Source organism: Macaca nemestrina, chromosome 19 (genome assembly GCF_043159975.1).
Source record: "Macaca nemestrina isolate mMacNem1 chromosome 19, mMacNem.hap1, whole genome shotgun sequence".
Taxonomy (NCBI): Eukaryota; Metazoa; Chordata; class Mammalia; order Primates; family Cercopithecidae; genus Macaca; species Macaca nemestrina.
In genome coordinates, this window is record NC_092143.1 from 56,731,316 (window position 1) to 56,757,271 (window position 25,956).

The following is a 25,956-nucleotide window of genomic DNA, read 5'->3' on the forward strand; positions in this document are numbered from 1 at the left end:
ATGCTGTGGAGAAGTAGGAACACTTTTACAGTGTTGGTGGGAATGTAAATTAGTTCAACCATTGTGGAAGACAGTGTGGCAATTCCTCAAAGACCTAGAACCAGAAATACCATTTGACCCAGCAATCCCATTACTGGGTATATACTCAAAGGAATATAAATTATCCTATTATAAAGATACATGCATACATATGTTCATTGCAGCACTACTCACAATAGCAAAGACATGGAGTCAACTCAAATGCCACTAGTGATAGACTGGATAAAGAAAATGTGGTATGTATACGCCATTGAATACTGTGCAGCCATAAACAGGAATGAGATCATGTCCTTTGCAGGGACATAGATGGAGCCTGAAGCCATTATCCTCAGCAAACTAACACAGGAACAGAAAACCAAACACCACGTGTTCTCACTTATAAGTGGGAGCTGAACAATGAGAACACATGGAAACAGGGAGGGGAACAACACACACTGGGGCCTGGGGGGTGGGAGAGAAAGCATCAGGATAAATATCTAATGCATGTGGGGCTTAATACCTAGGTGATGGGTTGATAGGTGCAGCAAACCACCATGGCACATGTTTACCTATGTAACAAACCTGCACATCCTGCACATGTATCCCGGAACTTAAATTTTTAAAAAAGAAAATTCATCTCATCAAGTCCCCTGCCTTAAATCAGGTAAATGTCGAAATCATTTAGGTAGATTATTTTTACCTTCTTTTTTTAAGATCTTAAGGAACAGAGACTGTGGTAAGTGCTTCTTGGGCTTTTTCATATTGGTATTTGTTATGGGATGAGTTGTGTCCCTCCAAAATTCATATGTTGAAGCTCTAACCCCCAGCCAGAACCTTAGAGTATGACTACATTTTTTTAGAGATAGAGTCTTTATAAAGGTTAAAATGGAGTCATTAGGGTTGGCCTTAATCCAAAATTATTGATGTCCTTAAAAGAAGAGGAGATTAGGATACAACACAGATCAAGGGATGACCTTGTGAGGACCTAGCAAGAAAGTGGCCATCTGTGGCCAGGTGTGGTGGCTTATGCCTGTAATCCCAGCACTTCAGGAGGTTGAGGCAGGCAGATTACTTGAGGTCAGGAGTTCGAGACCACTGTGAAACCCTGTCTTTATTAAAAACACGAAAATTAGCCGGGCATGGTGGTGCATGCCTGTAGTCCCAGCTACTTGGGAGGCTGAGACAGGAGGATCACCTGAGCCTGGAAGGTGGAGGTTGCAGTGAGCTGAGATTGCGCCACTGCACTCCAACCTGGGTGACAGAGTGAGACTGTCTCAACAACAACAAAAAAAGAAGAAGGTGGTCATCATCTGCAAGCCAAGGAGAGAGAAGAAACCAAACCTGCTGACACATTGATCTTGGACTTCTAGCCTCTAGAATTGTGAAAAAAGAGATTTCTATTGTTTACCACCCATTCTGTGGTATTTTGTTATGGAAGCCCTAGCAAACATATTGAAGTTCTTATGTCCATATGAAATATTCCCAGCTTTAATTTATTCATAATCCACTTTCTTTAGTTTACAGAGTCCTCATAAAACACAATCTGTACTTGAATGCAGTGCACTTTGACCTTTTTTTTTTTTTTGAGACGGAGTCTTGCTCTGTCATCCAGGCTAGAGTGCAGTGGCGCAATCTCGGCTCACTGCAACCTCCACCTCCTGGGTTCAGGCGATTCTCTGGCCTCAGCCTCCCTAGTAGCTGGGACTGCAGGTGCCTGCCACCATGCCTGGCTAATTTTTGTATTTTTAGTAGAGAAGGGGTTTCACCATATTGGTCAGACTGTTCTCAAAGAACTCCTGACCTTGTTATCCACCTGCCTTGGCCTCCCAAAGTCCTGGGATTACAGGCATGAGCCACCGTGCGCAGCCCCCTGACCTTGTTTTAACTAAGCCTCTCACTCCCTCTGATCCCATCTTGTTTTGTCTGTCTGGATATCTTGCCATTTTTCTCTGTAAATGCTTCAGTTTCTCCACATTCATCTGAAGTTTTGGGATCAAGACAAAATAAAATACTCTAATGAGGATTTGATTGATTTAAAATATATTCACCCTCCAACTGTTATCTGTTACATTTTTAACTTTTTATTTGCTTATTACTTCATAGTGGCAGTATGTTGTTGATTCAGTCACCTTATCAGTAATAGTGGTTCTATCTTTCCGATGTCCTTGGACTTAGCGAAATTTACTCATTCTCCATTTATGCATGGTCCCATGGCCATGAATGGCCTTGACTGGGTTCCTGTTAAGTCTGCTTATGCTAGTCTCTTTTCAGTCTTGAAAGTCTTAGCCCTGCCTCTGAAGAATTAATGTGGATCCTTTTACAGCTTTCACCTAGGTCATGAGGGTTAAATTGCTGGAGGGTCCCACTGTGATACGATTGTAAGAGTCACCATGCCATTTTTACAACCTTGAGTTATAAGTTTCTTGTAGGTGCTTCACTAGCCTCATAGTATGCCTTGCCAGAAGTAGAGCCTGAGATGGAGATTTGGATGCCGGTGATTTATTGAGGATGTGTTCTTCAGGAAAAATCTGTAATAGAGGGAGAAAAGCAGGATTAGGAAGGGAAAAGAGCAAGCAGTGATGTGGTCTCAGTTACAATCTAGCCTTGGTCTAATTCTTGGAGCATTTCATGGGCCACTGAAGCATAATTGCACTGCAGAGTTGTCTCTTCTTGAGGCAGAGATGGGGCAATGAGGGTGGAAGTTACTTCCTGGGCCAAGTGGCTCTCATCAGCCAGGGTAATTCTCCACAGAAGGAGGCACCTCTGTATAGTTAGGAACTGTCTTAATCAGTTAGGACTGCTATAACAAAATACTATCAACTGAGTGGCTTGTAAACAACACGGATTTACTTCTCACAGTTCTGGAGGCTGAGAAGTTCAAGATCCTAGCAGCTTTGGTATTTGGTGAGGTCCCACTTTCTCATAGATGGCACCTTTTCACTGTGTCCTCACGCGGTGGAAGGGGCAAATGAGCACCCTATGGGCTATTTTATAAGGTCACTAAGCTCTCATGACCTAGTCACCTTTCAAATGGCCACACTTCCTAATACCATCACCTTGGGGGTTAGGACTTCAACATATGAATTTTGGGGAGACACAGACATTCACATCATTGGAGGAGCCAACATTCACAGTGGCTGAGGGAAGGAGGCATCATATTGGTAAAGGGGAACTGGGTGGGCAGTGGAGCATCACTGACATAGCATTAAGGCTAAAAGCATACTCGTCAATATGCAACTGAAGGCCACATCCCTAGTTAAAAGGATTTTAAACTAAACAGGATGGGGCCGGGCGCGGTGGCTCACGCCTGTAATCCCAGCACTTTGGGAGGCCGAGGCGGGCGGATCACAAGGTCAGGAGATCGAGACCACGGTGAAACCCCGTCTCTACTAAAAATACAAAAAATTAGCCGGGCGCGGTTGTGGGCGCCTGTAGTCCCAGCTACTCGGGAGGCTGAGGCAGGAGAATGGCGTGAACCCGGGAGGCAGAGCTTGCAGTGAGCCGAGATCGCGCCACTGCACTCCAGCCTGGGCGACAGAGCGAGACTCCATCTCAAAAAAAAAAAAAAAAAAAAAAAAAAAAAACTAAACAGGATGGAATTGCTCACTGAACTGCTGAGCTGGCAGAACTCACTGAGGAGCCACCCCAGAGAACAAGTAGGAAAAACAGGAGGTGTGTTAAACAGAAAAGCTAGCTGGGTGTAGTGGCTCGTACCTGTAGTCCCAGCAATTTGGGAGGCTGAGGCAGGAGGATTGCTTGAGCCCAGGAGTTCAAGACCAGTCTGGGGAACATGGCAAGATCCCGTGTCTACAAAAAAAATTTAAAAATTAACTGGATGCAATGATGCGCACCTGTACTCTTAGTTACTGGGGAGACTGAGGTGGGAGGACCCCTTGAGTCCAGGATTTCAAGGCTGCAGTGACTGATAATTGTACCACTAAACTCCAGCCTGAGTGACAGAGCAAGACTCAGTTTCAAAAACAAACAAACAAACAACAACAACAACAGAATAGCTCTTCTAACAGAGATACCTATGCCTTATTTCTCCTCCAAACAGCCTCCTGTAAATCTGTACCCCACCCTCCAGCCTCCAGACTTGGACCTGATTACGAATTAGTTTTCATTCTTGGGTAATATTAATTGGGTTATCTCTATGCAAGTATTTCTAAATAATCAAGTGACCATTTCTTATTGTAATCTTTTTTTTGGTTTTCTTTTTGAGACAGTCTTGTTCTGTCGTGCAGTGGTGTGATCTTGGTTCACTGCAACCTCCACGTCCCTGGTTCAAGTGATTTTCGTGCCTCAGCCTCCCAAGTAGCTGGGTTACAGGCGTGTACCACCATGCCTGGCTAATTTTTTATATTTTTAGTAGAGACGGGGTTTTGCCATGTTGGCCAGGTTGGTTTTGAACTCCCCTGGCCTCAAGTGATCTGCCTGTCTCAGCCTCCAAAAGTACTGGGATTACAGGTGTGAGCCACCGTGCCCAGCCTCTACTTGTAATCTCTATTTGTGTTTTCTAAGAATTACTCTAGTTAGTTATTTATTCCAATTTTTTAAATATAATAATAAATGTATAGTTGAACAAATAAAAATCTTGATGTCTTCCTGATGTATACATCTGAGGGCAAAGTTTTTCTCTGGTCTCATAATTTGACTTCATGTAGTTATAGAATTTGAAGATATATTTAAATACCATAAGTTACATTGCTTTTCTAATTTTCATTGCCCTTAATTTTGTCCCTACACAATTATATTGCCACTTTATACCCTATAATTGATACTCTTAATAATTTGACCTAGTTATTACTTTCAGAAAATTTCTCATTAGGTTGTCTGGTCTCTGACTTTAACCTATTTGGTACTTTTAATTTTTATGCTTCTATTGTATGCAAGTATATTTTTGATAAATGTTTTCTTTTTAAATAAATGAAACCGTGAATAATTTAAATTTCTATCTAAAATCCAAGGACAGTACGAATTTTAGAGGTGATGTTGTCTGTGTTTAATTTCTGGTAAGGAATGGGGAAACAGGAAGCCAGACAGCCCTCTGCTTTGATCAGGTATCAACTGTGGTGCTTTATTGTTGTGTTTGAAGTGTGAACACAATATCAGAAATAGGTATTCATTTTTATATAAAAGCATGATGCTTTTCCAAAGCCAAATTTAAATGATTTTTAAGTAATATTTTGTTTCAGTGCAACTATAGCCCTGCATCCTTCCAATAGGGAAGGCAGGTAGCATAAAGATTGCAAGCTTTGATGTTGAAAATGTTTATTTGAATCCAAACTCTTAACAATTATTAATTCTATGGCCTCACTTAACTTCTCTGAGCCTCAGTTTCCTGATCTGTAAAATGCATATACATTTAGAGGACTTTTGGGAAGATGTATTTTTCAGAATAAAATAATTCAAGTTATATCAGCCATTTCTAGTTACTAGAAATCTCTAGATATAACTAGTAGATGGCTGATATAATATGCCCCATCTCTAGTAGCCTTCTATTATGAGTTACTGTAGTTATCTAGAAAGAATTCCAGTAACTCATAACAGGAGACTACTAGAGATGGGGCATGTTTTGTGAGAGCCAGAAGGTTTGGCTCTGGGCAGGCATGTTTTTATGTATAAATGCTCAAGGAAGGAGTTGTCTCCATCCCCTTCTTTGACACATACACATTTTTAAAAGTAAAACTATAAGATTCTTTTGTATTCCATGGATGATTTAGGTGAAAAATTTTTTTAATGGTAAAAAAAATTCCCACCTGACCTGAGAATGAGTCAGGAACCTGTATTTCTTTTCTCTGGGTCTGTGTCTTACTCCATTTGCTTATAATTATTTGATTCATTTGGAACCTATCAGAATCTGAAATCACCTTAATGCTTTCTAGTTCCTGCTCACCTACCTCTGTTCAGTGCTAACTCCCAAAGCATTTCCTAATCATATCTTCTGCTCTCCTATGTTGCTAGAAGACCACAGATTTAAGACTCTTAGATATCTTTCTTTATCCTGATCATTCCTTTTAATTTTTTTTTCCAATTATCTCATTACCTAAAAACGTATCTTCTCTAACCCAAGACTGTCTCCCAGCTTCCTGGTTTATCACCCATATTCCTGTTTGTCACCATTCCCTCTAACTAAGGTATTTCCTTGTTCACCATCCCTCTTCTCCAATACTAATTCATTTATTTGTTTACCTTACTCTCTGAGGGTGTCATATTTTGCTACCCTAGGTCCCTTCTCTGAACTCTAGATTGGGAATCTAGTTTTGAGAACTATTTTCTAGCAGGTAAATACCTATTTCATTGGGTTTATTTTGTGTTCCTGCTACGACAGTTTCCCTTCTTCTGTCATGGGAAGTAAATGATACTTGCACTTTCTATTCACATTTTTAGACAGCAAGATGGTGGCTGGCAAAGTGTTGATGGCAAAGCAAGAAATTGTTGGATGTGTAGCCTCAGCTGCCATGATATCTCCAGGAAAACTTCCTGGAGAAACACCTTCCGAACAGATAGCTGAAGAAGCTTTGGGAGGTCGGGACAACTCTAAGAAGCAAAAGGGAAATGCTGCAGGGAACAAAATCAGTGAGCTTCCTTCCCAGGACAGACATATCAGTCTGGCAACCTTCAACAGAAGAATCCCCACAGAACACAGTGTCCTTGAATCTCATGAGAGTGAAGGAAGTTTCAGTATGAATCCAAATGATATTACACAACAGAGAGTTCACACTGGGGAAAAGCTCTATGAGTGCTTTGACTGTGGGAAGGCCTTTTGCCAGAGCTCAAAGCTGATTAGACATCAGAGAATTCATACTGGAGAGAGACCTTATGCATGTAAAGAATGTGGCAAAGCCTTCAGTTTGAGCTCAGACCTTGTTAGACATCAGAGAATTCACAGTGGTGAAAAACCCTATGAATGTTGTGAATGTGGAAAAGCCTTCAGGGGCAGTTCAGAGCTCATCAGGCATCGGAGAATCCACACTGGAGAGAAGCCTTATGAATGTGGAGAATGTGGGAAAGCCTTCAGCCGGAGCTCAGCCCTTATTCAGCATAAGAAAATTCACACTGGAGATAAAGGCTATGAATGTATTGAGTGTGGTAAGGCTTTTGGTAGGAGCTCTATCCTTATTGAACATCAAAGAATTCACACTGGAGAGAAACCTTATGAGTGTAATGAATGTGGAAAATCCTTCAATCAGAGCTCAGCCCTCACCCAGCACCACAGAATTCACACTGGAGAGAAGCCTTATGAATGTAGTGAATGTAGAAAAACATTTAGGCATAGGTCAGGCCTTATGCAGCATCAGAGAACACACACCAGAGTTTAACTCTGTGGGTAAGAGTGGTACAATTGTGAAATGCAAGGAGTTCACTGTAGGGGTGAGACTCCACAGAAAAGTTTCCTGAGAGCAGGACTTCTGTCCTTTCAGCCCAGTTTGGTACTAGAAGAAGACATCCACACAAAGATGTTTGTTATGATTATTGAAGTGTAAATGGAAGAAAAGTTTTACCCAAGTCTTCTCCAAAAAGAATGGTAGATATTTCCTTGAAATGCCTAACCCATTTCTGGATGAGATTCATCAATATCCCCTTCGCTCTCTGCCACCTCAGATATAATTCCCGTTGGGCACCTTAACAGTAATGCCAGGATTGGGGCAGAGATCCTGAAAGAGCTTCTTATAAGATGGCAAATGTGCCTGGCAAGAGCATTTGTATTTTGGCAGGTGGTGGCATGTGCTGAGAGTTACTCAGCTATCTGAAATGTTGAATTGAGAGGTTGTGAAAATACTGAATTATGCGATTAAATAGTGTCTAAGGCAGTTAAATAGTACCCGAGGAATGGTGCCTCATTCTGTCCCCTTGCCAGTTCTCAATCTTGAGCTTCCTGCTGAGGTTAATTCAGGTCTACTTGTTTACTGAGCACCTGCTATGTGCTAGGCATTGAGGTAGACATGGTCATTGCCCTCCCAGAGTTAAGGGCTAATAGGACATGCATATATACTAAACAGTAATTACAGTAAAGTGTGGTAAGTGCTTTGGTAGGAAAAATGTGGGTTTCCATCAAAGTACGTGGCAGGGATACCTACACCTGGTCTTGAGAATCAGTCACTAAAGACTTCCTGGATATGATGGGATCTCAGTTAGATGTAAAGGTGGGTAGAAGGTAGCAAGGGCAGGGGAGAAGAGAAGAACAGGATCTGGAGACACTCCATCAAGACTCTTCTCTACTGCAGAAATTGTCATAGACCTAATTTTTTAAAAAAGGAATCTGAGGGAGTAATTCAACAAATATTTATTGCCCTCAAGTGTAATAGCTCAGGATCTGCAAGCCTGGTAAGGAGGGGAGGGGGCAGGGAATGGGGAATAGTGGAGCCTGGGAAGGCAGATCACTGCGTTCCTTTATGCTCCCCACTTCCCGAGTCCCAGAGTCATGGGACACAAACACTCCAGTCCCCACTGTCTCTCTAGTGTCTGATATGCATTCTTTCCCTGTGTGTATATATACCTTTTCCCATAAGATGCACCAGAGTCTTACCACACTAATTCTGAGCATTTCAGGGTCTCATGGGTCATTCTGGGTCTAGGATAGGCTCCCTAACTCAGTGATTATTAAGTAGGAAGAGCGAAACCAACACATGGGGATTCTGAGCCAGGCTTTCTGACAACTAATTCCTGCTGGAGAGAAGAGTCCTGATGAAGGGGTGTCTCCAGATCCTATCTTATCTTCATGCCATTGTATGGGCTATAACCTCTGCCTATAACTCTCTCTGTTAATTTTTATTTTGGCAGTTTTAATTAACCCACAGTTGCTGAGGGCAATTAATACCTAAGAGAAAGTTTGATTCCTCTTCTAAGATATCTTTCTAGATAATGTCATTTCTAAAGAAGAATTGGTGATCACTGCTTGTATTAGTCCATTTTCACAGTGCTATAAAGATACTACCTGAGACTGGGTAATTTATAAGCAAAAGAGGTTTAATTGACTCACAGTTCTGTAGGGCTGGGGAGGCCTCAGGACACTTAAATCATGGTGGAAGGCGAAGGGGAAGCAGGCACCTTCTTCACAAGGTGGCGAGAGAGAGAGTGCAGGGGAAATGCCAGGCACTTATCAAACAATCAGATCTCATAAGAATTCACTATCATGAGAACAGCAAGGGGGAAATCTGCCCCCATGATCCAATCACCTCCCTCCAGGACCTTCCCTCAACACCTGGGGATTACAATTGGAGATTTGGGTGGGGACACAGAGCCAAACTATATCACTGCTGTTGTGCGTAATAGGGGAGGTGAAATTGGGGGGACAATTCAGCCTTTTTGTGTCTAGAGGTTGTGCAGTTATTGAATGAGGTGGATCAGAAGTCTAAAGGGATCCTTCAAATGGATAGTGCGTTGCCTTTTTCTATAGGTGACAATCAGAGATTTAATGTTTTAAATATCATTTAATAGGTTTTTCTCCTGATTGCGAATTAAGTGTTGGTAATACAGAAAATGAGAAAGTGTAAATCACCCCCAATCCCATTGCCCATAGAAACGTTGTTAACATTTTGGAGTACTTTCTATTAGTGTTTATTTTTCCCAATCCTAGTATTTTTAGTAAAACTATTGTTTAGTAAATGATTTTTGGTAACTAATTTCAAAAATTATACTTTCAGTATATACTTCAGCCGTTTATTATTAGAATGTAATGCAAGATGTACTGTAATAAAAGTTGAGTTTTAAAAGTTTGCTTTGAAATTATTCATTCAGGAATAGGGAACACAATAACATGAACGGAGATAATGCTAGGACAATGGGGAAGAGGTTGTCATGCGCGTCCGTGTGAAGAGACCACCAAACAGGTTTTGTGTGAGCAACATGGCTGTTTATTTCACGTGGGTGCAGGCGGGCTGAGTCCAAAAAGAGAGTCAGCAAAGGGAGATAAGGGTGGGGCCGTCTTACAGGATTTGGGTAGGTAAAGGAAAATTACAGTGAAAGGGGGGTTGTTCTCTGGCAGGCAGGAGTGGGGTCACAAGGTGCTCAGTGGGGGAGCTTTATGAGCCAGGATGAGCCAGGAAAAGGAATTTCACAAGATAATGTCATCGCTTAAGGCAAGGACCAGCCATTTTCACTTCTTTTGTGGCGGAATGTCATCAGTTAAGAGGAGGCAGGGCATTTGCACTTCTTTTGTGATTCTTCAGTTATTTCAGGCCACCTGGGCATATACGTGCAAGTCACAGGGGATGTGATGGCTTGGCTTGGGCTCAGAGGCCTGACATTCCTGCCTTCTTATATTAATAAGAAAAATAAAACAAAATAGTGTTGAAGTCATGGGGCGGCAAAAATTTTTGGGGGGTGGTATGGAGAGAGAATGGGCGATGTTTCTCAGGGCTGCTTCAAGCGGGATTAGGGGCAGCGTGGGAACCTAGAGTGGGAGAGATTAAGCTGAAGGAAGATTTTGTGGTAAGGGGTGATATTGTGGGGTCGTTAGAAGAAACACTTGTATAGAATGATTGGTGATGGCCTGGATGCGGTTTTGTATGAATTAAAAAACTAAACGGAAGACACAAGGTAAGAGAAGGAGAGAAAACAGGTATTAAAGGACTAAGAATTGAGAGGACCTAGGACATCTAATTAGAGAGAGCCTAAGGGGGTTCAGCATAATTACTTGCTTGGTTAGTGAGTTTTTAGGCTCTAAGTTTTTGGGGTGCAGTTCAAGTTGTTCTGGTGTCTGGAATGAAACTGGGGCTTAATAAAAAGGAGTGTCCACACAGGAGCTCAAATGGGCTGTAACCTGTAGCATTCTGAGGACAGGCCTGAATTCTGAGAAAGGAAAGTGGCAAAAGTATTGTCTAGTCCTTTTTAAGTTGGTGACTGAGCTTGGTGAGGTGTGTTTTTAAAAGACCATTAGTCCATTCTACCTTTCCTGAAGATTGAGGACAGTAAAAGATATAAAGGTTTCACTGAATACCAAGAGCCTGAGAAACTGCTTGGGTGATTTGACTATTAAAGGCTGGTCCGTTATCAGACTGTATAGAGGTAAGAAGGCCAAACTGAGGAATTATGTCTGATATGACCGCGGTGGCCTTCTCAGACCCTGTGGGAAAGGCCTCTACCCATCCAGTGAAAGTGTCTACCCAGCCTAAGAGATATTTTAGTTTTCTGACTCGGGACATGTGAGTAAAGTCAATTTACCAGTCCTGGGCAGGGGCAAATCCCCAAGCTTGATGTGTAGGAAAGGGAGGGGGCCTGAACAATCCCTGAGGGATAGTAGAATAGCAGATGGAACACTGAGAAGTAATCTCCTTGAGGATAGATTTCTAGGATGGAAAGGAAATAAGAGGTTCTAAGAGGCAGGCTAGCGGCTTGTAACCTACATGGAAGAGGTTATGAAATGACGACAGAATAGAATGGGCCTGTGAGGCTGGAAGGAGAACCAAATGGTCTAAGAACCATTTGCCTTGTGTGTGAAGAGATTGATAGGTGGAAGTTTCAGCAGGGCAGTAGGTGCGAGTGGCCGATGTGAAGGAGGAAAACTGCTATGAGGGATAGAAGTTGGAACGCTAGCTGCTTTTTTAGCTAACTTATCAGCATAAGCATTGTCCTGAGCGATGTTTGGGGGAAGAAAATAGATTTTGGAAGTTATGATCACTGTAGAGAGTTGAGCATAGTTTGATGATGTTTAGGGCCTCTAACAGTATTAAAGCAGAGGCAGCCGCTGCGCGCAGACATGAGGGCTAGGCTGAAACAGTAAGGTCGTTCGGACAGAAAGGCTACAGGACACGGTCTCGGCTCTTGTGTAAGAATTCTGTCTGCACTAACCATGCCTAGGAAGGAAAGGAGTAGTTGTTTTGTAAAAGGGATTGGGGTTTGGGAGATTAGCCGGACACAATCAGCAGGGAGAGTAAGTGTGTATTTATGAGAATTATGCCGAGATAGGTAACAGATGAGGAAGAAATTTGGGTTTGACTGAAGTAATGGGGGCTGTCCGTGAGGCCTTGCAGCAGTACAGCCTAGGTAATTTGCTGAGCCTGATGGGTGTCAGGGTCAGTCCAAGTAAAAGCGAAGAGACGCTGGGATGAAGGGTGTAAGGTGTGGATCTCAAAGTATGTTTGAGATCCACAACAGAATAATGGGTTGTGGAGGGAGGTATTGAGGTATTGAGGATAGGAAAGTATATGGGTTTGGCACCATGGGGTGGATAGGCAAGACAATTTGGTTGATAAGGTGCAGAGATCTTGAATTAACCTGTAAGGCTTGTCTGGTTTTAGGACAGGTAAAATGGGGGAATTGTAAGAGGAGTTTACAGACTTTAAAAAGGCCATGCTGTAGCAGGCGAGTGATAACAGGCTTTAATCTTTTTTTTTTTTTTTTTTTTTTTTTTAGAAGGAGTCTTGCTCTATCGCCCGGGCTGGAGTGCAGTGGCCGGATCTCAGCTCACTGCAAGCTCCGCCTCGCCCGGCTAGTTTTTTGTATTTTTTAGTAGAGATGGGGTTTTACTGTGTTGGCCAGGATGGTCTTCATCTCCTGACCTCGTGATCCGCCCGTCTTGGCCTCCCAAAGTGCTGGTATTACAGGCTGGAGCCACCGCACCCGGCCCAGGCTTTAATCCTTTTAAAGCGTGCTGTGGGATGGGATATTGGCGTTGAGCAGGGTAAGGGTGATTGGGTTTTAATGGGATAGTAATGGGCGTGTGTTCGGTTGCCAGGGAAGGAGTAGAGATGTCCTATACTTGTGGGTTAAGGTGGGGGGATACAAGAGGAAGACGCAAAGGAGGCTTTGAACTGGGGGAAAAGGCAGCAATGAGGTGTGGCTGCAGCCTAGGAATAGTCAGGGAAGCAGATAATTTAGAGGTTTAGAAGCCTGGCCGTCAATACCTACAACAGTTATGGAGGCAAGAGAAACAGGCCCTTGAAAAGAAGGTAATGTGGAGTGGGTAGCCTCCGTATTGATTAAGAAGGGGACAGACTTACCCTCCACTGTAAGAGTTGCCCAAAGTGTCTGTGATGGTCCAGGAGGCTTCTGAGGCGATGAGGCAACGTCAATCTTTAGCCGCTAAGCCGAGAAGGTCTGGAAAGGAGTCAGTCAGAAAGCCTTGGGCCAGAGCTCCAGGGGCTCTGGGAGTGGCCACCGGGCAAGTTGAACAGTCCGATTTCCAGTGGGGTCCCGCACAGATGGGACACGGCTTGGGAGGAATCCTGGGCTGCGGGCATTCCTTGGCCCAGTGGCCAGATTTCCAGCATTTGTAGCAAGCTCCTTGGGGAGGAGGTTCTGGAGGAACCCCTGGCAGCTGCGGTTCAGGCGTTTGGAGTTGTGTGCTGGAGATGTGGCTGGGGTTTGTCTCACAGTAGAGGCAAGGAATTGCAACTCAGAAATAAGTTGCTACTTGGCTGCCTCTATTATTGTACACCTTGAAGGCGAGGTTCATTAAGTCTTGTTGTGGGGTTTGAGGGCTGGAATTTAATTTTTGGAGCTTTATTTAATGACAGGAGCAGACTGGGTAATAAAATAAAATGCATATTGAGAATAAGTCGGCCTTCTGACCTTTCAGGGTCTAGGGCTGAGAAGCGTCTCAGGGTTGCTGCTAAACAGGCCATGAACTGGACTAAGTTTTTCATATTTGATGAAAAAGAGCCCAAATGCTAACTGATTTGGGAGAGGTCGAATAAAGAAAAAGGAACATTAACCTTTACTATGCCTTTAGCTCTAGCCGCTTTTTTTAAGAGGAAATTGCTGGGCAGGTTGGGAAGGGCTAGTCACGGAACGAAATTGTAAGCCAGACCGGGTGTGAGGAGGGGAGGTGATAAAAGGGTTATAGGGTGGGGGAGCGGAGTCTGAGGAAAAATTGGGACCTAGCTCGGCCTGGCAAGGAGGGAAGAGGAAGAGGTAGAAAGGAAGATTAGAAAGACTCAGCGACGCTTGGGGTTGGGACTGAGGAGACAGGTGGGAGGGAAAGAAGGAAGATTTGGGACGAGTTGTATTGGCAACAGAGACTAGGGAGGGACTGATGTGTAAAAGAATGCCTGGACGTCAGGCACCTCAGACCATTTGCCCATTTTACGACAAGAATTATTTAGATCTTGTAGGATGGAAAAATCGAAAGTGCCGTTTTCTGGCTATTTGGAACTACTGTTGAGTTTGTATTGGGGTCAAGCGACATTGTAGAAGAAAATAAGGCATTTAGGTTTTAGATCAGGTGTGAGTTGAAGAGGTTTTAAATTCTTGAGAACACAGGCTACTGAGAAGAAGGAAGAATGGAGGGTGGAAGGTTGCCCATGGTGAAGGAGGCAAGCCCAGAGAAAAGAGAGAGACACAGAGAGAAGCAGTTTGGGGGTTCTTGCCCTCCAGAAAAGCAGGAAAGGGGTCGGGGAGCAGAAATAAGGTATTGGGGTACAAAAATAAGAGATGAGGGCACAAAAATAAGAAGTCAGGGTGCAAAAATAAGAGGGGGGTGCAAAAATAAGAGGTTGGGGTTCTTGCCCCTCCCCCAGAAAAGCAGAGAAGGGGTAGAAACAGGGAGAGAAGGGGTCGGGGTGCTTGCGCCTCCCCCAGAAAAGCGAGACTTGCTGCTTAGGGTGAAGGACCAAGGCAGGCATCCCTGCAGCATGGTCAGACACCTCTAAAACGTGCGTGAGTAATCAGAGAGGCGTCCCTGCAATGATTAAACACCAAGGGAAGGCTGCCTTCCCCAGTCCATGACCGGCGCCGGCGTTTTGGGTCCACGGATAAAACGTGTCTCCTTTGTCTCTACCAGAAAATGAAAGGAATTGAAATGAAGAGAAGGGAGAGATTGAAGGGTGGTGCCAAGATTGAAAGGAGAAAGAGGCTGAGAGATAGGGAGAGAGGTTGGAGAAGAGAGTAAAAAGGGAGCCACTTACCTGATTTAAAATTGGTGAGATGTTCCTTGGGCTGTTGGGTCTGAGGACCCGAGGTCGTAGGTAGATCTTTCTCATGAAGCAAAGAGCAGGAGGATGGGATTGATCTCCCAAGGGAGGTCCCCGATGCGAGTCACGGCACCAAAATGTTATGCATGTCCGTGCGAAGAGACCACCAAACAGACTTTGTGTGAGCAACATGGCTGTTTTATTTCACCTGGGTGCAGGCGGGCTGAGTCCGAAAAGAGTCAGTGAAGGGAGATAAGGGTGGGGCCATTTTATAGGATTTGGGTAGGTAAAGGAAAATTACGGTCAAAGGGGGGTTGTTCTCTGGCGGGCAGGAGTGGGGGTCACAAGGTGCTCAGTGGGGGAGCTTTTTGAGCCAGGATGAGCCAGGAAAAGGAATTTCACAAGATAATGTCATCTCTTAAGGCAAGGACCAGCCATTTTCACTTCTTTTGTGGTGGAATGTCATCAGTTAAGGCAAGGCAGGGCATTTGCACTTCTTTTGTGATTCTTCAGTTACTTCGGGCCATCTGGGCATATATGTGCAAGTCACAGGGGATGCGATAGCTTGGCTTGGGCTCAGAGGCCTGACATTGGTGTTCTCAGTTTCTATTTCCTGGGCCAAAAAATATCAGGAAATTAAAATAGCCAGTCTCTGGGGCTGCGGTTAACCAAAGTGAGGGGGCATCTGAGATTTAGTTGTTGAAAGACAATGGGAATGAGGGCAAGAAGGAGCCTCTTTAAACACAAACACATCTGGTGTCCACCAGAATTAGGACTGTCTCTTCCCTTTAGTGGAGGTGGCCACATGCACCAGACTGGAATCTTCAACACTAACTGCTGAGAAGGACCAAGCTTAGACCTGTGGACCTGCCATGACCTCCTTCTCCCTCAGCAGGTCCTCAATGAACTTGGAGAGATGAGGGTCAGATTTGCTTTAAATTTCCAATCCTTTCAGCTGGATGTATTAGTTGCAGGCTATGGAAATGAGGAAGAAGGGGAAAGGCAGGAAACCAAAGTTAAGTACACTGCCTAAATTGCACGTTATCTTTTAAAATCTATGTAAGACTCATTTAAGGTAGACATCATTACTCCCTGGACTGCTTCTATACCAAGAGAAAAAGGACAGCCCTGAGCAGAAGGGAAAGGCATGAATTACTTTTCTTCCAAGCAAAAGTGGTGAAGAAGAAAAAATTTCCTTTGACATCCACCTTATATTGGTGCCCCTTCCATTTCATAAAAAGTAGAATGTTGAAGCTTTGACCATAAGAGATCATCTACATTAGCTCCTTTAAAGTGAGGGTCTAGAGTTGGAAGGTGACTTGCTTATGGCTACAGAATACATGGAAAAGCTCTAATAATCAAAGATCTCCATTTCAAAGCTATTGCTTTTCTCAACTGTAAATCTTTCAGGGAAGTAATTCCTTTTGCCCCCGGATTTATAATTTGTAGACTTTTTAATATACTACCTGTGAAATGGATATGTTTACCATTGTCATTTTACCAGTGATGAAGGGATCAGAGTTAACAAGTTAGCTAATTTCCTGAGACTTGTCTTCCTGAGACAGAGATGCTATGAAAAGCAAGTGCCTTTAAAATATTTTCTCAAGTATCCTGGGCTTCCATTCACTCTTCCCCCCTAATTTTAAGAGTATTAGAGGTTTACTATAGAAAAATTTGAAAAACACAGAAAAGCACAAGAAAAAAATTATATCACCTACAACCTCAGAGCACAGAGATAACCAATATAGCACTTTGAATTTATGTTTTTAGTGGTTTTAATACATAAATATATATTTTACATGGGATCATACTGTACATATTGTTTTGTAATATTTTTACTTAACAATATATCACGAATACTTCATTTAATATTAATTGACATCAGGTTTTTTTGTTTTGTTTTTTTGAGACACAGTCTCACTCTGTCACCTAGGCTGGAATACAGTGGTATAATCTCGGCTCACTGCAACCTCCACCTCCTGGGTTCAAGCAATTCTCCTGTCTTAGCCTCCCGAGTAGCTGGGACTACAGGTGCATACCACCATACCTGGCTAATTTTTCTGTATTTTTAGTAGAGACGGGATCACCATGTTGGTCAGGCTGGTCTTGAACTCCTGATCTCAGGTGATCCACCTGCCTCAGCCTCCCAAAGTGCTGGGATTACAGGCATGAGCCACTGCGCCCGGCCTGTGACATCAGTTTTAAGTTTTAGGATTTTGTGTCATTCATGATGGTTTCTGAAACATACATTTCCAGGTACAATTTCAAAGTCAAAAGGCAATGCTTAAGGCTTCTGGTATTGGTTGCCAGAGACAGTATGTATTTATTCATGTCTTACCAGCAGCATTAGAGTCCCAATGTCCCTGAATCCCTGTCTGTTTTATAAGGAAGTGTCATCTCAACTCTTGCTTTAATATACATTTTAACTGTAGTGACGTTGAACATTTATTGTTCACTGGCACTTATTTTGTGATTTCCCTACTTAAGTAGCATTTTTTTTCTATTGGAACTTTCTTATGGGGAGAGAATATACTGAAGTGGCTCCACAGTCAGGTTGTGGGTTCAAAGTCTGACCTCCCCATTTTTTAGATATATGACCTTTAGCCTTCATTTCCTCATCTGCTACATACACGCTGTGATGAGAAATAACATTAATAATTATATACAAAGCCCTTAGCAAGTATCTATGACATTTATTTTTTTTCCTTTTTTTTTTCGGTTTGGAGACAGGGTCTTGCTCTCCCAGGCTGGAGTGCAGTGGTGTGATCTTGCCTCCCTGAAGCCTCAACCTCCAGAGCCTGAGTGAACCTCTTACCTCAGCCTCCCAAATACTTGGGTCTACGGGCATACACTACGTCTGGGAAATTCTGTTTATTTTTTGTAGAGATGGGGTCTCACTATGCTGCCCAGGCTGGGCTTGAACTCCTAGACTCAAACAATCCTCCAGCCTTGGCCTCCCAAAGTGCTGGGATTATAGGTGTGAGTCACTGTGCTTGGCCTATCTATTACACTGCTTACTAACATACAGTAGAGCTTTCTTACATAAAGAGTATTTCCATTTTACAATATACAATTCCTACTTAATGTCCTACCTTTTCAGTTTGTTCAGGTCTTTATCTGTGGAAGAGGAGGAAAATAAGAGTTGAGTAGCTCTTGCCATGTATTTTAATATCTTACATCTTTTCCAAATAATCCCATCCATTTTTTCCATATTCTCTCCCCAAACATGGGCATTTAGACCTCCTGCCATTTTTACTGGTTAGCACATGTCCACTGATGTATGCCCCAATAAGAGCATTACTTCTCTTTGCTTCTTTTTATCCTCATGAAAATTCTTTTTTTATGCACAGGATTCTAGATTTCCACACAGATTTGTTTTTGGTGTGGTGTGTTATTCTTCCTACCTATTAGGTCTTTTGAATATGTCTTTGTGTTGCTGGTTAACCTGCACAACATTCCATCTTACACTAAGCATCAGTCTAAATATTCTCTTCCTGCTAGGCCCCTTAGAAAAGGGAAGTCTCGACTGATTGTGACCATTAGTTTCAGTTGTCACTTTCTTTTAGCAGTCTTTAATAAAATTTGCAAAAGATGGCTGGGTGTGGTGGCTCATGCCTGTAATCCCAGCACTTTGGGAGGCTGAGGTGGGTGGATCACCTGAGGTTGGGAGTTCGAAACCAGCCTGACCAACATGGACAAACCCTGCCTTTCTTAAAAATACAAAATTAGCTGGCCCTGGTGGCACATGCTTGTAATCCCAGCTACTCAGGAGGCTGAGGCAGGAGAATCGCTTGAACCCAGGAGGTGGAGTTTGCGGTGAACCAAGATCACGCCATTACACTCCAGCATGGACACCAAGAGCGAAACTCCATTTCAAAAAAAAAAAAATGGCAAAAGATATTGTGAAATACTGGTGACATAAAACAAAACTGAACATGTGCGAAGTGCCCAAAGAACGTCACAGACCCAGCAACTGACAAATACTTTTTGAGCACCAAAGCCCAAGGGAATGTATAGGAATCGTGGGCATACAGCCCCAGAAACAAATGATATGGCAGCTTCTGATCTAGAGTCTTGGGAATTATAGGAAACCTGACAGCAACTCTGATATTGACTTTAGAATCAAAGGAGAATCTTAAGGATGGGAGAGACAGTCTTAACACTCAGACTCTTGAGGTATAAGTATGGGCTCTTTCTCACCCTCATTCCCACCACTACCCTCATGGAAGTTCTAGGATAGCCTACAGGTTTGGCAAGGAAACCACATATTTGCCCTTTCCCTGGGGTCACATAAACCAAGACAAAGCTCTTGACTCCCCTGTGGTCCAAGGGCTCCAGGTTTTGTCCATTACCAGGAACTTCTCCACTGGCACTGCTTAAGAGTCTGGCCAGACCCAGACTTCTCTGACAAGACCTCACTACATCAGGAACTCAAGGAATGCTCCACACTTTGTTTCTGGCCTTTGGCTACTGTTCTTTACTGGGACTCTTCTTCCCTGGAGTACCACCTTGGCTAACTCCTCCTCATCCTTCAGGCCATTTCCCCCATTTCCTTATCCAAGGCTGAGTCAGAGGCTCCTTAAGGTCACATAGGAGCATTCCACTTTCACTGCCTGTTTGGCTGCCTTGCCCATTAGACTATAGAGATTACAGTCTTGTTTTCCACTGTATTCCTAGTCCCTGGGATAAAGTAGGTACTCAAAAAATAACCTTTGGGTAAATTATATTCTTTCTTCTCACGCCTATCTAATTCCTGGCCTGCCCTGGGCTCAACAAATCAATGATGAAGCCATTTCCCCACCTTTCTTGCTGCTCTGTCACTGTTCTTTATTGGGTCAGTAAATTTTTTTTTTTAGTTCCTGAGACAAAGTGCCTCACACAGTCCACACCAGCCCCATAACCTGGTACACTAACAATCAGATGCAGTGACAGAGCCTAGGTTGCTATATTCTTTTCATGACACTTTCATACAAAATAAGATTTCAATATTACATTCCCATTTTTCATATTTCCTGAGTATTCCTAATAAGAGCTGGAAGTAATGATTCTTCTGTATTCTGTTCTGATTAGTCACAGGAAAAGCTTTCAAAGGACACTTTAGCACTGGGAAATACTGAACAAAGCAAGCTAGACTCAAGACCTAGTATTTTATAACCTTTATGGAGTTTTGCTCCAAAGTAAACTCTTTTGACTAACAAACATAAAAATTTGACTTAAGTATTTACACTATTCACAGTATTCACAAATTACTTTATAGTGTGGACTCTCTGATGGCGCATAAGGACTGATCTGTGCCTGAATGCCTTCCCACATTCATTACATATATAAGCTTCGTCCCCAGAATGAATTCTCTGATGCTGAACAAGGGCTGAACTCCTTTTGAAGGTTTTGCCACATTCATTACACTGATAAGGTTCCTCTCCACTATGAATTCTCTGATGTCTGATAAGGTTTGAGCTCAAACTGAAAGCTTTTCCACATTCATTACATTCATAGGGTTTCTCTCCACTATGTATTCTCTGATGAGTAATCAGCTCTGAGCTTTGCCTGAAAGCTTTTCCACATTCATTGCATTCATAGGGTCTCTCTCCTGTGTGAATTCGCTGATGTCTAATGAGTTTTGAGCTCTGGCTAAAAGTTTTCCCACACTCATTACACTCATAAGGTTTCTCACCAGTGTGAATTCTTTGATGTATAATGAGATATGAACTTTGACTGAATGCTTTGCCACACTCATTACATTTACAAGCCTTCTCACCAGTATGGATTTTCCGATGTCTAATGAGGGCTGAGCTCTGATTGAAAGCTTTCCCACATTCACTACATTCATATGCTTTCTCACCACTATGAATTCTCTGATGAATAATAAGATAGGACCTCAAACTAAAGGCTTTCCCACACTGGTTACATTTATAGGGCTTCTCTCCAGTATGGATTCTCTGATGTTGTGTTAGAGAGGAATGCTGCTTGAAGCTGTGCCCACATACATCACATCTATAAGGTCTCTCTTCTGGAGGAACATTCTGACACATTATAGAGTCTGTAGTTAGAATCAAGCATCTGTCAGTCTCATCATAAAGGTCTCTCTTTCCTAGAGATTTGTTTGTGAAGATCACTTGATTAAAACTGCCCCCTTGGGAAGGAGATCTTAGTTTCTCCCCTGTAGCACTTCCTTGCTTCCACACTAAATTGCTTTCATGCTCACTAATTCCTCGAAATGAAGGTTCCTGAGGGAGTCCCTGTGATTTTTCTTCTGAGATGCCCTTTGTTGCTGTTTCATTGTTCTCACAATCTGAAACAATAAGTAGCAAACAAACAGATATTACATTTCTCTAGTCACTGTCAATACTTTCTACATGAGAGAAAACAGAAGCTTCTACCTACAAAGATGTCATGTCCTCCAGTATCTTTTTATTCCAACTGGCCAAAAGAGGGTCTCTCATATCTAATAAAGTCTACATCTACACTTTGAATTTCATCCTTTCCTGCCTCTTTTGAGACATCAATTGATAAATTACCTACAATTTTTTTCTACTATTTACAATCTCTTTCTCAACTGATTCCTGTTCATCAGCTTTTAAATAAGCTTAAGTGTCTCCCACCTTTTAAAATTAACCTTCTTGCCTACATATCTCCCTCAAGCAACCTCACTCTCTCTCATAGTGGTTTCACAACCTCACTCTCTCATAGTGGTTTCCTGAAAGAGTTGTCTGCAGCCTTTCAAGTGAAAGTATCCTCATTCTACAATCTGGTTTTTGCCTTACCATCCTCCCCTGCCCCCCACTGCCCCGTCCCCTACTTCCACTGATTCTACTCTCATCAAGGTCACTTCATAGCTCTTTAATCCAATGGGTACTTTCTAGATTATTATTCTACTCTCATCAGGGTCACTTCACAGCTCTTTAATCCAACGGGTACTTTCTAGATTATTACTTAGCCTCTCTGTAGCACTGACACTGAGGATCACACCTTCCTTCTAGAGACATTCTCTTCCAGTGATATTAGCCTGATTTCTGTGGCTGTTCCTTCTTAGATTCTAGGGTAAATCACTCGGAAACACGAGCATTCCTCCAGATTCTGTTTTGGACTCTCATGTATCCTTACTCTACAAAGCCTCTACCCTTGGCTTCCGTTACAACTTATATTGTAAGCTATTGTCTGACTAATGCCTGCCCAGATCCCCAATTATATTCGTATTTTATTAAGCTCTAAAGTCTTATGCTAATTGGGCATTTTACTTTTGAATATTTCACAAGCACCAAATGTACCAACCTAAACAAATCATCAGATGTATTTGTTTTTCCTTATGTTTTCTCATTTACATGAACAGTACTACCATTAACCAGATTGTTCAAGACTGAAACCTCAGTATCATCCTCAACTCCTCTCCCTCACACTCTAGTTTTAATAATTACCAGATGTTGCAAAGCAATTTAAATGCTGATGAACAGGAGTCAGCTTTTATGTTCTCCACCGCTCACCATAAGACATATTGATTGAATACACTGTGGCCACTTGGATTATAGCAGTCTCTAATAGGACCATACTCTTGCTTTCCTCGCATGATTCTCCATTTGCAGCTAACTTCTAAACTACAAATTAAACTATGTCACTCCCTGTCCAAAATCCTTCAACGGCACACCACTCCACTTAAGAAACTATACCATTAGCACGACATACAGGTCTTTACGACCTGGATCCTATTTTCCTCTCTGGTTCTTCTCTTACCACCTGTCAATTCTCCATTCAAGTCAAATTCAACTACCTGCAATTTTCAGAATGGGTTGTATTCTCACACCTTCGATCCTATTTTCCTCTCTGGTTCTTCTCTTACCACCTGTCAATTCTCCATTCAAGTCAAATTCAACTACCTGCAATTTTCAGAATGGGTTGTATTCTCACACCTTCGATCCCATTTTCCTCTCTGGTTCTTCTCTTACCACCTGTCAATTCTCCATTCAAGTCAAATTCAACTACCTGCAATTTTCAGAATGGGTTGTATTCTCACACCTTCGATCCTATTTTCCTCTCTGGTTCTTCTCTTACCACCTGTCAATTCTCCATTCAAGTCAAATTCAACTACCTGCAATTTTCAGAATGGGTTGTATTCTCACACCTTCGGGATGGTATGGCCTTTACTTGGGCTACTCCTCCTCCCACCCATTTACCTGGCTTTCTCTTACTCATAGTTCAAGTCTTAGCTTAGATTTTCTTCCTTCAGGAAGTATTCCTTGATCCTCTAAGATTGGGTTAGGTGCCTTTAGATGTGCTCCAACAGTTCCCAGTGCCTACTTTTATTCTATAATTTACTACATTGCAACTGCCTTTTTACTTGTCCATCACCCACCTAGACCTGAAACCTCTTTAAACCCAGGGCCTACCACAGTACCAGACATGTATTGATGCTTTATAAAATTACAACATAATGAAATGAGTGAATGAATAACAGGGAAACTGACACAGCAGAGCTCACAGCAATTCATGAGGGGTGAATACAAAGCCGCTAAAGTGAGCACCTCTGGTTTAGAATAATAAAGGTGATGCTCACATGTGGCAAGTTTATCAAGTGCAATTAATTCTGCATTCTCAAAAACAGAAACCTAAGTGTCAAGAGTTTCCAGATGATTTCCTATTCCTCACCACTTTTAGGGGAAAGGCACGGTTTCCAGGATTTCAGCTGTGTCTTTAAGGGCTGGAGGTGGATGTTTGGTGACTCTTGGGATGCTCTGAGACATGTTAAATCCTTCCATGGCACTGCTGGTTCCTGTGGACTAGCTGGGACCTGAAATCAGGAAAATATGGTTAGCTTTGTGAGAAAATCCCTAGGAAAACTTGCTTAGTAAAAATCTCAAAGAAGTCAATGATGGCCGGGCGCGGTGGCTCACGCCTGTAATCCCAGCACTTTGGGAGGCCGAGGCGGGCGGATCACAAGGTCAGGAGATCGAGACCACGGTGAAACCACGTCTCTACTAAAAATACAAAAAATTAGCCGGGCGCGGTGGCGGGTGCCTGTAGTCCCAGCTACTCAGGAGGCTGAGGCAGGAGAATGGCGTAAACCCAGGAGGCGGAGCTTGCAGTGAGCCGAGATCGCGCCACTGCACTCCAGCCTGGGCGACAGAGCGAGACTCTGTCTCAAAAAACAAAAAACAAAAAACAAAACAAAAAAAAGAAGTCAATGATGACATCTCCAGGGAGAAAAGAGCATTCAAGGGTATAGACAAGTATGGCTCTACTAGTCACTTCAGGTTAGGCTTCAGTAGAGACATAAAAATTTTTATCCTACTGTTATGATACCATTACATGCTCCAGGCTGTAAATTCCTTTTCCCACAACACATCACTTTTCTCTGTTCCCACCTGCTGCCCTGGGTCATCAAACTCCCTCTCCAAATCCTCCAACAGGGTCACAGCTTCCTCGCCGCTTTTTGGATTATGTTGCTGAACCCAGATCTGCAGCTCCTCAGGCAGAATGCTCAGGAACTGCTCCAGTACCAGCAGTTCTAAGATCTGCTCCTTTGTGTGCAACTCTGGCATTAGCCACTGATAGCAAAGTTCTTGGAGTTGGCTCAGAGCCTCCCGGGGCCCAGGTGTCTCCTGGTAGCAAAACTTTCTAAACTGCTGACGAAACAATTCTTGGCAGGATTGAGTACTCCCATTCTGCTTAAATTTCTCATCCCAGGAAAAGTTATCTTCTACTTTCACTAGTATTAGTTCTTGTTCTGGAGGATCCTGCGGTATCAGGGTTGAAATCGCTACAGATTCCACAGCCATTCTTGGCTGAAACAGCTTAGCAAAAAGCTCAGTACAACTGGGTTCAGTGCTTGAGAAGGAGTGTGAGTAATCTCTTCTTTCCTGAAGGATATAAAAGCAGTTAACTTACAGCAATCAATAAAATCTCTAAAAACTTGTAATAATAAAGATGAGTAACTTTAGTAATACATTGAAAGGGAGCAGATTTGGGGCTATCACTAAATAAAACAATGAGATGATAAACTAAAAATCATTAACCTCAATCAGTGTCTCCCATTATGAAGAATTCCTACCATTAATGTTAGAAAAAACTATTTTAGAAGCCAAAGAATGTGTATGCAACATTAACATCAATCACATAGTGAGAAAATTTCCAATTCTTTTAATTCTGATTGTATCAAGGAGAAAAATTTATCTCTAACATGTATATATTAATACAACTTGTAGAACTCTCTTTTAAATGAAATATAGGCTTCAGAATCAGACTTCCAAGGGTAAAAATATTTAGGCAGAATTTAGTAATACTGATTTTAAACGTTTATTTTTAGTTACTTTCTATCTAAAGTAAGTAATGTTGATTTTCATTTAAGGTAATAATAACTTTTTTTTTTAAGTTCACATTAAACATGAGTTGATGTAAATATTGGGTATTTGTCATTTGATCACATTTGGTGTTTACCAAATTACTTCAACAAACACTGAGGCACTTACTGAGCATTAGGTTAAGGTTTTTGCTTATGAATAAATGAGTCTACTGAGGAATTGACCAAGAACAAAGACGTATCTGTAAAATGCTTACCACGTGTTCAAAAACATGATAGGTACCACATACACAAAAAGCAGCAAAAAGATCAGTATCAGTTCTGAAAAAGCCTAGAATATCCCAGGAGTAAAAATGTTCAAAAGCAAAATATGGTAACAAATAGTTATTGTATTAAATGTTGTGAAACAGACCAAACTTGACCTGATTTTAGGATGGCGAGATATCGATAGGAGTGTATGCCCTTAGTTTGTCAGAACAGATGAGTAAAATTCATTCCTCACACTACGATTAACGTTAGAGATTAATTAGCATATTTAGCCTACAAATTTAAGGTTTATTAACCAGTTAGGCTGCACTAACTCGCACTTCTATTTTTATATCCTTGGTTAAACCCGCAGCATTTGCCAAGTCACGGGGTCAGGGGAACTGCGTTTTCCTTTGGAAAGCAGGGTTTTGAGTGCTGGCCTCCTCTAAGTTCCCCAGTCGCTTGGAGACGCCGCGCGGGCCAAGGGGCCGGGACCTGGGGATGGGCAGGCCGAGCAGCGGGGCTCCTCCACTGTCCGGCCCGCGC

The 25,956-nt window shown here is 42.5% G+C and overlaps 2 protein-coding genes across 11 annotated transcripts in view; one reads left to right on the top strand and one right to left on the bottom strand.

Annotated features, from left to right (window-relative positions):
* The window catches only part of LOC105498782 (zinc finger and SCAN domain containing 30), a 38,490-nt gene extending 26,159 nt beyond the window's left edge, over positions 1-12,331 (top strand). For 4 of the 7 annotated variants that reach the window (XM_011771123.3, XM_071085444.1, XM_024786914.2 and 1 more), the window contains one exon: positions 6,409-12,331. In XM_011771123.3, the coding sequence (XP_011769425.2) occupies positions 6,409-7,340 (932 nt within the window). In that variant the 3' untranslated portion in view covers positions 7,341-12,331. The remainder of the gene's footprint in view (positions 1-6,408) is intronic. The other 3 variants (XM_011771131.3, XM_011771137.3, XM_011771147.3) reach the window with 1 other exon arrangement.
* Positions 12,332-12,334: 3 nt separating this feature from the next.
* On the bottom strand, positions 12,335-25,535 carry LOC105498804 (zinc finger protein 397). Of its 4 annotated transcripts, none has more exons than XR_011616944.1 (5): positions 24,230-24,643; positions 23,514-23,655; positions 17,966-21,165; positions 14,868-15,848; positions 12,335-13,059 (listed from the first exon to the last, which is right to left on the bottom strand). XR_011616944.1 is itself a non-coding variant. In XM_011771161.2 (4 exons), exons 2-4 carry the CDS (start codon positions 24,641-24,643, stop codon positions 20,120-20,122), a joined length of 1,602 nt encoding a protein of 533 aa, XP_011769463.1. In that variant the 5' UTR covers positions 24,644-24,724; positions 25,422-25,535; the 3' UTR covers positions 20,015-20,119. The 4 variants fall into 4 exon arrangements, 1 of the variants encoding a protein (XP_011769463.1); XR_011616945.1 differs by having other exon boundaries at positions 12,335-12,613; positions 12,963-15,848; XR_011616943.1 differs by having other exon boundaries at positions 12,335-15,848.
* Between the last annotated feature and the right edge of the window lie 421 nt (positions 25,536-25,956).

Coding starts and splice junctions, on each gene's coding strand:
- LOC105498804 (XM_011771161.2), bottom strand. CDS start 24,643: ATGGCTGTGGAATCTGTAGCGATTTCAACCCTGATACCGCAGGATCCT. Junction 23,656..24,229: donor TTGATGACCCAGGGCAGCAG/GTGGGAACAGAG, acceptor TCCTGATTTCAG/GTCCCAGCTAGTCCACAGGA. Junction 21,166..23,513: donor GTGCCTTTCCCCTAAAAGTG/GTGAGGAATAGG, acceptor TTATTGTTTCAG/ATTGTGAGAACAATGAAACA.